Genomic DNA, 12,214 nt, shown 5'->3' with positions numbered 1-12,214 from the left:
TTACATCTCTCTATCCTGTATCTCTGTCACATCTCTCTATCCTGTATCTCTCTGTTACATCTCTCTCTATCCCTTATCTCTCTCTCTCTCCCGTATCTCTCTCTATCCTGTATCTCTCTCTCTATCCCGTATCTCTCTCCCGTATCTCTCTCTCTATCCTGTATCTCTCTCTCCCGTATCTCTCTCTCTATCCTGTATCTCTCTCTCCCGTATCTCTCTCTCTATCCTGTATCTCTCTCTCTCTCTCTCTCTCCCGTATCTCTCTCTCTCTCTCCCGTATCTCTCTCTCTCTCCCGTATCTCTCTCTCTCCCGTATCTCTCTCTCTCTCCCGTATCTCTCTCTCTCTCCCGTATCTCTCTCTCTCTCCCGTATCTCTCTCTCTCCCGTATCTCTCTCTCTCCCGTATCTCTCTCTCTCTCTCCCGTATCTCTCTCTCTCTCCCTCCCGTATCTCTCTCTCTCCCGTATCTCTCTCTCTCTCCCGTATCTCTCTCTCTCTCCCGTATCTCTCTCTATCCTGTATCTCTCTCTCTATCCCGTATCTCTCTCTCCCGTATCTCTCTCTCTATCCTGTATCTCTCTCTCCCGTATCTCTCTCTCTCTCCTGTATCTCTCTCTCACGTATCTCTCTCTCTATCCTGTATCTCTCTCTCTCTCTCCCGTATCTCTCTCTCTCTCTCCCGTATCTCTCTCTCTCTCTCCCGTATCTCTCTCTCTCCCGTATCTCTCTCTCTCCCGTATCTCTCTCTCTCTCCCGTATCTCTCTCTCTCCCGTATCTCTCTCTCTCCCGTATCTCTCTCTCTCTCCCGTATCTCTCTCTCTCTCCCGTATCTCTCTCTCTCCCGTATCTCTCTCTCTCTCCCGTATCTCTCTCTCTCTCCCGTATCTCTCTCTCTCTCCCGTATCTCTCTCTCTCTCCCGTATCTCTCTCTCTCCCGTATCTCTCTCTCTCTCCCGTATCTCTCTCTCTCCCGTATCTCTCTCTCTCTCCCGTATCTCTCTCTCTCTCCCGTATCTCTCTCTCTCTCCCGTATCTCTCTCTCTCTCCCGTATCTCTCTCTCTCTCCGTATCTCTCTCTCTCCCGTATCTCTCTCTCTCCCGTATCTCTCTCTCTCCCGTATCTCTCTCTCCATCCCGTATCTCTCTCTCTATCCCGTATCTCTCTCTCTATCCCGTATCTCTCTCTCTATCCCGTATCTCTCTCTCTATCCCGTATCTCTCTCTCTCTCTCTCCCGTATCTCTCTCTCTATCCCGTATCTCTCTCTCTCCCCCGTATCTCTCTCTCTCTCCCCCGTATCTCTCTCTCTCTCCCCCGTATCTCTCTCTCTCTCTCTCTCCCGTATCACAGAGCAGACGATCGGTGTCCTCCCGGTCCTGTCACATGACGTCCCCCCGGTGCCGCAGCCCGCCTGGAGGTGACCGCTTCTCTCCCACAATGCTTTGCTCCCGCCGCCGCCGCTGATACACACGGAGCGCAGACGCCCAGCATCTCCCGGCAGAGATGAGCGATCAGCCCGGGCTCCTGCGGCCGGACACCGGGGAGAAGCTGATCCTCTACCACTGGACGCACTCGTTCACATCGCAGAAGGTGAGGGCGGCGGCCGGGGATCAGGACTGGACAGCGCAGGGCGGGGGCGCTGACACCGGGGCCTGGACCTGCTCAGACCGGCTCCAGATACCGGCCCCGTGTGTACAGGTCCTCATCACTGCGGTTCTCACTGCCGCTTCCGTGCAGTCAGTGGGATCAGGGGCCACTTATAGACCTGTGACTGCGGCATCTTACACACACATAGCCGGAGTGACAGAAAATATAGTCACGGGGAGGTCTAGGAATCAGTGGAGGAGGTGCAGATGACTGGGCCCCACTGCACATTTTTGAATGGGGCTCCATCCCACACAGAACTATATAGAAAATGCCTTTTCTTGTCCGTAATTGCGGACAAGAATAGGACATGTTCTATATTTTTGCGGAACGGAAGTGCGGATCCGCAATTCCGGATCAGAGCGGGACAAAGTCTGTCCCCATAGAAATGAATGGGTCCGCAATTCCATTCCGCAAAATGCGGAACAGAACTGCGGACGTGTGAATGGGGCCTAATACTGTTGAGGAGGCCCTGACCAAATCCTTTAGCCCTCCTCCTCCTGGATGGGCCCCTTCTGGGTCAGGGCCCCAAAACAGTCGCTTCCCCTATAGCGACGCCCCTGCTAGGAATACAGAAATATGGTTAAGAGGAGTGAATGCATAGCACCCGTACCAAATCCTGTCCCATTCATTTCAATGGGGCTGTGTACGTGAGCGGTTCTTTTTTCACGCATCAGTTCTGCGTTGCACGAAAAACGCAGCATGTTTTATATTCTGCGTTTTTCACGCAACGCAGGCCCCATAGGAGTGAATGGGGCTGAGTGAAAATCGCAAGCAAGTGCGAATGCGGTGCGATTCTCACGCATGGTTGCTAGGAGACGATGTTAGTAAATTGGTTAAAGTCAATTTACTGTATTATTTATTTTCTCCTATAACATGGTTATAAAGGAAAATAATAGCATTCTGAATACAGAATGAAAAGTAAAATGTTGTTTGAGGGGTTAAAAAATAAAAACAATTAACTCACCTCATCCACTTGATCGCGCAGCCGGCATCGTCTTCTTCTTCTTTCAGGACCTGCAAAAGGACCTTTGTTGACGTCAGCGCAGGTCCTGCTGAATGAAGATAGAACCCCAAACCCAAACTTCAGTGAAGAAGTTCGGGTCTGGGTACCACATTCTACTTTTTATTATGCGCGTGCAAAACGCATTGCACCCGCGCGATAAAAACTGAACAACGGAATCGCAGTTAAAACTGACTGAAATTGTGTGCGCACTCGCGCGGGTTTCCCTCAATGCACCCGGGACGCATCCGGAGCAAACCCAGGACGCCCGTCTGAAAGAGGCCTTAGCCAGCAGAAGGGACGGACAGTGTAGGGACAGGAATCGTTTTCAGGCGGGGTTTACTGTTGAAAGGTGTTAGAGACCCAAAGTCCTTTGAAGGACTATTGTTTTATCTGGATGCAAAATATGTTATTAGCGCAACCTGTGCTAAATTGCGTGCTGTTGTCTGGCCGCTGCTGACACAACCTCCACTACATCTGTAATGTTACATTTGCGCATCCTAAATATCTGTGACATTCAGCGCAATTGTTTGGCCGCTGGTGGCAGCGACATTACCTGCGCTACATCACCTGTATAACGTTTGCCCATCCTAAATATCTGAGACATTCAGTGTAATTTATTTGCACATACACTGCGCTACTGTACGTGTGACATACTTGCAAGCATATATACAATTGATTATGCTCAAGGCGAGCAGTAAGGGACGGGGAAGTGGCCGTGCTGCTGATGGTGCATGCAGAGGCCGTGGCCCTGGGCGCGGTGAAACTGTGCCTGCTGCCAGAGCACAAGAAACACACTCATCCACGATACCCAGCTTCATGTCCCAGTTTGCAGGGCGGAGCAGGACAACGCTCTCGAAGTCAGACCAGTGCGACCAGGTGGTCAGTTGGATTGCAGCAGATAATGCTTCCAGTCGGTTAAGCACCACCCTGTCTTTCACAAAGTCCAGTCTCAGTAGCCAAGAGTCTGGTCAACAGAATCCTTACCCTGATACTCCTTCCTCCCACCATGGAGAGTCTTGGCAAACAAGTGATCCCACACTCAGATATTCAGAAAAGCTCTTTTCAGCGCCATTCCTTGATTTGGGCCTCTCGCCAAGCCCGCTTGAAAAGGGACATGAGATATTGTGCACCGATTACCAAACTGTTGAGCATCCACAGTCACAAGAAGATGACAATAGGGAACAGCAATTAGTGTTTCACGAGGTGGATGATGATGCTGAGACACAGTTGTCAATAACTGAGGTTGTTGTTAGGTCAACAAGTCAGGAGGATGAGCAGAGTGAGGAAGTGGAAGAGGAGGTGGTGGACGATGAAATCACTGACCCAACCTGGGAAGGTGGCAAGTCGAGCGAGGACAGCATTACAGAGGGGAAGGGATCCGCAGCACTGCAACAGGGTGCAAAACGCAGAAGGCGGGCCCCACCAAACGGGCCTGCAACTGTTCCCCAGAGCACCCCCTTGCGGCAATCTCCCTTGCCAAGGGGTAGGTGTTCCGCAGTCTGGCACTTTTTTGAGGAAAGCGTGGACGGTAAAAGAATTGTCATTTGCAACCTGTGTCGTATCAAAATGAGCAGGGGCGTGAACACTAGCAACCTCACCACCACCAGCATGATCCGCCACATGGCATCAAAGCACCCTAATAGGTGGGCCGAATGCCTGGGTCCACAATCAGTGTCTGCGGGTCACACCACTGCCTCCTCTTCCCCTGTGTTATGTTCTGGCAAATCCCCTGTCTAAGACGCAGGCCCAGATGCCTCCCGCCCTGCACCTGAACCTTCGCAAGCACCATCAGCTAGCACATCCACTTCTGTGTCCCAGCGCAGCGTGCAGATGTCCATACCTCAGGCCTTTGAACGAAAGCGCAAATACCCAGCCACCCACCCACAGGCCATAGCACTAAATGCGCAACTTTCCAAAATGCTGGCCCTGGAAATGTTGCCATTTAGGCTTGTGGACACTGAGGCTTTCCGCAGTCTGATGGTGGCAGCCGTCCCTCGTTACTCAGTCCCCAGCCACCACTACTTTTCCTGGTGTGCCGTCCCCGCCTTACCTGTGTCCCGTAACCCGTGCCATGACCAACGCAGTTATTGGGAAGGTCCACTTAACGACTGACACATGGACAAGTGCTTTCGGCCAGGGACGCTACATTTCCCTGATGGCACATTAGGTGATTGTTGTGGAGGCCGGGAGTGAGTCGTACCCTGGGATGGCGGAGGTGCTACCGACGCCAAGGATTGCGGGCCCTACTTCCATCAGGGTTTCCGCCACCACCTACATTAGTGGCTGCAACCCCCCCTTCTCCTCCTCCTCCTCTACTTCCACCTCTGAATTCTCATCTTGCAGCACCAGTCAGCCATCAGTCGGTAGCTGGAAGCAGTGTAGCACTGCAGTGGGGAAGTGGCAACAGGCCGTGCTGAAACTAATTTGCTTAGGTGACAAACAGCACACCGCCGCAGAGCTGTGGCAGGGGATAAGGGACCAGACTGAGCTGTGGCTCTCGCCACTCAACCTACAACCAGGTATGGTTGTGTCTGATAATGGCCATAACTTGGTGGCGGCTTTGGAGCTCGGCAAGCTCACACACATACCATGCCTAGCCCACGTGTTCAACTTAGTGGTTCAGCGGTTTCTCAAAACTAGAGCTACTGGTGAAGGTGCGCTGCGTGTGTGCCCATTTCCGAAAGTCATCTACAGCTGCCGGTCTGGCAACGCTGCAGCAGCGCTTGCAATTGTCAGCTCACCGACTGTTGTGTGACGTGAGCGCGCGCTGGAACTGCGCGTTCCACATGTTGGCCAGGCTTTGTGAGCAGCAGAGGGCAGTAGTGAAATACTCACTGCAACATGGTTGTCGCCTTTCCAGTCAGCTTCCGCTATTCACAAGCGAGTGGGCATTGATGTCTGACCTCTGTGAGGTTTTAAGCAACTTTGAGGAATCAACCCCGATGGTGAGCAGTGATGCCGCTATTATCAGCATAACCATCCCACTTCTGTGTCTACTGAAACACTCGCTGCTCACAATGAAGGCGGAAAGAGGTGGAAATGGGGGAAGACAGTATACAGGGTGATAGCCAGACCACCCTCAGTTCGTCTTCTCCGCGCGAATTGGATGATGATGAGGAAGAGGAGCAGGAGATGGTTGCCTCCGCTACAGAGGGTAGTACCCATAGCAGGTTTATTCCATCTGTTCAGCGTTGATAGGCCGAAGAGGAGGAAGAGGATGAGAAGATTGAGAGTCATCCTCCTGATGAGGACAGCGAAGTCTTGTATGTTGGGACTCTGGCACACATGGCTGACTTTATGTTATGCTGCCTTTCCCGTGACCCTCACATTATACGCATTTTAGACAACATGGATTACTGGTTGTTCACCCTTCTCGACCCCCACTACAAAGAGAACTTCTCATCTCTCATTCCTCTGGTGGAGAGGACAAGCAAAATGGTGCAATACCAGAAGGTCCTTGTGGAAAAATTGCTCCAAAATTTCCAGCTGACAACGCTGGCGGCAGAGTACGTAGTTCCTTGGCCAACCGAGGAAGGGAGACCCATAGCAAACACATAGCAGTTCCAACAGAGGCAGGGCAACACTCTACAAGGCCTGGGACAGTTACATGACACCCCGCCATTACCCTCACCCTGATGCGCTGCCTAGTGTCACAAGGAGGGAAACGTTTTGGAAGATGGTGAAGGAGTACGTAGCAGAACGTGTCAGCGTCCTCAATGATCCCTCAGTGCCTTACATCTATTGGGTGTCCAAGCTGGACACGTGGCACGAACTGGCGCTCTATGCATTGAAGGTGCTGACCTGCTCTGCTGCCAGCGTTTTGTCTGAGCGGGTATTTAGTGCTGCTGGGGGCATAATAACTGATAAGTGCGTCCTCTTGTTAACTGAAAATGCTGACAGGTTGACTGTTATAAGAATGAACAAGGCCTGGATGTCCGTGGATTACTCCACCAGAGGAAAGCGGCTGAACATAAAGGCACTTTAAATGTGGCTTTTATGATGTATTGAATACACTGTATTCCCATGCACCCCTTCTACCACAAAAAATAGTATATGGTTCAATCTCCCTTTTCTCGTCCTTCTCCTCCTCCATCATATCAACATGCTTATTAGGCTACCCTCGCTCCTAATGTTTTAGATGGTCATCTCACCTGCAGACCCTCACCCATAATGTTTTAGATGGTCATCTCAGCAGCAGACCCTCACCCCTAATGTTTTAGAGGGTCACCAGCAGGCCATCAATCATAATTTTTTCAGGGGTGTGTATGATGCCCTCCTTTATGTGGAGTGCTAGTTCCTTGTAAGTTTTGGCAGCCCTTTCACTTAGTGCATAGGCCTTATGAGTGAACAATTGTAGCACAATGTGAATGAGGCCCTCCTTTATGTGATATACGTGAGGTGTCGGAGTGCCTCTTCCTTGTAATTTTTGCCAGCACTTGCACTTTATATACAAGTAAATATACAGGAAAGAATGTTTACTAATTTTTTTCCTTCAAATCGATTTTATCTTCAGGTTTGGTGCGTATTATTGTCAGTCTGTAAAAGTGGCGTACTACTCGGACAACATCGTTCCCGAGCAGCGACCTGGGAGTCCAAGATGCATCCAGACATCCTCCCCATGCTGTTCCCGAACCACTTCAGTGGTGTTTCCATCAATTTCTGACCTTTTCCTATGAACCAGACACCCTCCTCTCATCAGAGCACGGGGTGCCTGGTTTAATGCTCGGGTTCTCCCATTGACTTCCATTGTGCTCTGTAGAGCACCCGAGCATCCCAAAGTGTTCTAACTCGACACCACGAGCACTTTGGTGCTCGATCAACACTAATCGCCATACCTCCCAATTTTGTAAATGAACAAACAGGCACACATTGTGCGGTGCGCAAGATACGTCGCAGCAATTTTTTTTTGCACTAGGCCACGCTTCTAACTCCGCCTAAAACAGAACTATACACCTAATCCTACCCAGTACCCTTAATGCCCCACATAGTAATTATTCCCCTTTCATGCCACCGCACAGTATTTATGCTCACATTGTGCCTCCTTCACAGAATTATGCCTAGCTGTGCCCCCCAGTAATATGCCCTCATTGTGCCTCCCAGTAATATGCCCACATTGTACCTCCCAGTAATATGCCCACATTGTGCCTCCCAGTAATATGCCCACATTGTACCTCCCAGTAATATGCCCACATTGTGCCTCCCAGTAATATGCCCACATTGTACCTTCCAGTAATATGCCCACATTGTGCCCACCAGTAATATGCCCACATTGTGCCCACCAGTAATATGCCCACATTGTGCCCACCAGTAATATGCCCACATTGTGCCCCCCCAGTAATACGCCCACATTGTGCCCCTCACAGAAAGTAAAAAAATAAACACCACATACTTAGGGTCCATTCACACGTCTGCAATTTCGTTCCGCATTTTGCGGAACGGAATTGCAGACCCATTTATTTCTATGGGGCTTCCTATGGGCGCAGGGACAGCTGCCAGAAAGCGGGACATACCTCCCCGTATCGGGACAGCAGGACAGCCACTGTAATCCGGGACTATCCTGTCGGATCCAGGACGGTTGGGAGGTATGCATTGCATTCGGATGCAGTCCAGGTGCAATGCATTTTTCACTTTCTAGGAGATGTTGTTTGTAAACCTATAGTTTTTTTTTTCATGCGCATGAAAAACGCATCAAAACGCATTGCACCCACGCGGAAAAAACTGAACGCAATTGCAGACAAAACTTGGTTGCAAAATGGTGTGAGTTTCACTGAACGCACCCTGAGCCAATCCGTCACGCTCGTGTGTAAGATGCCAGAAGAAGGATACCTGGGGGTCAGTGGTACCCCTTAACCCCTCCTCGCAGAGATTGCTGTAATTAGTACTGGATGCCATTAATTACGGTTATCACTCATAGCGTTCATGCACAAACATACCTTTTTTCACATCTGATCCGCAATTTTGCAGGTCGGATGTGGATCCATTCACTTTAATGGGGCCACAGAAGATGTAGATAGCACTCTGTGCCGGGCCCCGGCCCCCATCAAAATTTGAACATGTTCTATTCTTGTCCATATTACAGTCAGGGATAGGACTGTTAGATTATGGGCTGGACGTTCCATTCCGTGAAATGCGGAACACACACAGCGCCACATGAGCTCTTACATATGGTGCCCAATGGTTGGTTGCTCCTTACTGCAGTACAGACCTTAGAGTTGAAAAGTTGTCAAGCATTAGAAAAAAACATGGCTTCATTCGTCCAAAAACAGCGCCCAACCCATCCACAGGTTGTTTGTGGTATTGCAGGTCTGTTCATTCTCCTCACTGAAGCGGATCTGTAGTACCAGACACAAAGCCATGGACAGGTGTGGAGCTGTTTTTTGGAAACAAGCAGCCATGTTTTTCTAATTCTCTACAACCCCCTTTAAAATAATTATGTAAGAAGTGGGTCTGAGAACTTCTTATGGACTCATATTAGCCTTGGTAAAGAACCATCAGCCCAAGACTGGTGGCTCAGTGGTTAGCAGTGCTGCAGCGCTGGGGTCCGCCATGAGCAATATCTGCATGGAGGTTGTATGTTCTCCTCCTGTCTGCGGAGGTTTCTTTCGGGTACTCTGGGGGACATTTATCAAAACTGATGGGAAAAAAACAGGCTTAGTTGCCCAAAGCAACCAATCAGATTCCACCCTTCATTTTTTTAGAGTTCCTTTAGAAAGTGAAAGATGGAATCTGATTGGTTGCAATGGACAACTAAGCCAGCTTTCCTTTACCTCAGTTTGATAAATCTTCCCGCTGTGTTCCTCCCACACTCCAAAAACATGCTGGTTAGTTAGTTTGGAATTTCGTCTGTGGTCCTCATTAGGGACAGGTCCAATCTTTGTACTGCACTGTGGAATATACTTGTGCTATATAGGCAAGTACCGTATTTTTCGCTTTATAAGACTCACCTAATGATAAGACGCACCTAGGTTTTTGAGGAGGAAAATAAGAAAAAAAAAATTTTGAACCAAAGGTGTGCTTTTGGTGGGTTTTGAACTAATGGTGGTCTGTGGATAACACTGTTATGCGGGATCTGTGGATGACACACAGTTATGGGGGATCTGTGGATGACACTGTTGTGGGGGATCTGTGGATGACACACTGTTATGCGGGATCTGTGGATGACACTGTTATGCGGGATCTGTGGATGACACTGTTGTGGGGGATCTGTGGATGACACTGTTGTGGGGGATCTGTGGATGACACTGTTGTGGGGGATCTGTGGATGACACTGTTGTGGGGATCTGTGGGATGACACTGTTGTGGGGGATCTGTGGATGACACTGTTGTGGGGGATCTGTGGATGACACACTGTTATAGGGGGGATCTGTGCATGACACTGTTATGGGGGATCTGTGGCATGACACTGTTATGGGGGATCTGTGCATGACACTGTTATGGGGGATCTGTGGCTGATGCATTGTTATGGGGATCTGTGGATGACACACGTATGCAGGATCTGTGGATGACACACGTATGCAGGATCTGTGGGTGACACTGTTATGCAGGATCTGTGGATGACACACTGTTATGGGGGATGTGTGGATGACACACTGTTATGGGGGATGTGTGGATGACACACTGTTATGGGGGATGTGTGGATGACACACTGTTATGGGGGATGTGTGGATGACACACTGTTATGGGGGATGTGTGGATGACACAGTGTTATGGGGATGTGTGGATGACACACTGTTATGGGGATGTGTGGATGACACACTGTTATGGGGGATGTGTGGATGACACACTGTTATGGGGGATGTGTGGATGACACACTGTTATGGGGGATGTGTGGATGACACACTGTTATGGGGGATGTGTGGATGACACACTGTTATGGGGGATGTGTGGATGACACACTGTTATGGGGGATGTGTGGATGACACACTGTTATGGGGGATCTGTGGATGACACTGTTATGGGGGCATCTGTGGATGACACACTGTTATGGGGGATGTGTGGATGGCACACATATAGCATCTTATGCTAGTCCCCTCATGGCCCTATGTGTTACAGTATTACATTATTAATGTGTCCCCACATGTCCCTGTGTGAATAGTGACCCCATTACATCGGGCCCCGCTCACAGCAGTCTATATATGTAAAGTTTATTAAAATAATGCTCAAGTAGTGGCTCCCTCTTTGTTAAACTAGCGTAATCGTCTGTAGTAGTACTCACTAGCTCACTCAAACCAATCAGATTCCTCCTTTCATTTTGCACAGCTCCTTTGGAAAATGAAAGGTGGAATCTGATTGGTTGCTCTAAGCAATTAAGACAGTTCTACTTTACACCAGTTTGATAGATCTGCCCCATAGTATCCGCCTTGGTATATATTATTGATTTTCTTTTTTTTTTTTATCTGTTTATTGTTTTCTAAGTAAGGTAGAACAAACAGCGCAACAGAGGAAATGAACTCATGGTGTCAGTGCATGAGGTCATCACGGCAGAATAAAGCCGAAAATAGTGCCAATTGGTACTTGAATTAATTGTTACAATGCTCAATTAAAGTAACCGGAATTACGGAAAAACAGGTCTGGACACTCTAGAACTAGTAGAACACTAGAAACACGTAACTAGAGAGAGTAGGGAAGGAAGGCATAAGAGACTCGAGGAGAGGGTGATGGGGCAGGAGGGGGGGGGGGGGGGGGGAGCCGCCGTCTCCTGGATGAGCCCTAGGAAACTGGTTTATTGGAATATCTGAGAAGAGACAGCAGGGATGGTTGTGTGTAGAGCTCAATATCTATTTAAAAAAGGGGTACAGGTGTGAACCAATGAAGATTAGAGGGGAGCGAGCGAGGGGCATTAGTCATAGAGAAGTCCCCTGTGGCGGGACCAAGGAGCACATTCTCCTCTCCGAGCTCATTGACCAGGAGGGCGCCTTTCTCCCTGCCACTAAAATGGCAGACTTATTAAACATTCTTCAAATAGAGGAAAAACAACTCAAATATTTATGCAAACATATTCGCCCTTATGTAATTTCAAATGGGGGGCAACGGCCCTATTCCTGGTTTAAGCGACTCTGCACACAAACGAAAACACCATCTAAAATAATTTCCATCATAAACAAACATTCTCTACCCCTGGAAAACCCATCGATCCCTTACTTCATCAGAGAATCAGAAAGAGTTACAAACCAAATTTTCACCTTTTCACCCCCCCCGAAATTACATCCAGGTACGTAAATATACAAGAAAACTCCTACAAAATCCTTTCAAGGTGGTATTTAGCACCACTCAGGTTGAGTCAGATGTATGACACAACGACCGCTAACTGCTGGAGAAGCGAGCGAGGGGCTCCTTTTTACATATCTGGTGGGACTGTGAGTTCATCAAACCTTTCTGGCATCAGATGCTCAGGACTGTTAATAAGGTATGTAATACCTCCCTCTCGCTCATACCAGATATAGCTTTGCTCTCGCTCTTCCCCTCAGACATAGCTGAGAAAACTAGACGCCAGGCTCTAGATCCCACTTCACTGGAAGTCTAGAGAGGTTCCCTCAATCTTACACTGGTTAAACAAGATCGAC

The 12,214-nt window shown here is 49.1% G+C and overlaps 1 protein-coding gene across 2 annotated transcripts in view; it reads left to right on the top strand.

The window, feature by feature from the left end:
• The first annotated feature begins 1,456 nt into the window (after positions 1-1,456).
• Positions 1,457-12,214, top strand: part of GDAP1 (ganglioside induced differentiation associated protein 1) — a 50,810-nt gene continuing 40,052 nt past the window's right edge. For both annotated transcript variants that reach the window (XM_044294855.1, XM_044294853.1), the window contains exon 1: positions 1,457-1,591. In XM_044294855.1, the coding sequence (XP_044150790.1) occupies positions 1,505-1,591 (87 nt within the window). In that variant the 5' untranslated portion in view covers positions 1,457-1,504. The remainder of the gene's footprint in view (positions 1,592-12,214) is intronic.

Source organism: Bufo gargarizans, chromosome 5 (genome assembly GCF_014858855.1).
Source record: "Bufo gargarizans isolate SCDJY-AF-19 chromosome 5, ASM1485885v1, whole genome shotgun sequence".
NCBI lineage: Eukaryota > Metazoa > Chordata > Amphibia > Anura > Bufonidae > Bufo > Bufo gargarizans.
The sequence above is the reverse complement of the archived record's forward strand: the minus strand, read 5'-3'. Positions and strand labels throughout refer to the sequence as shown.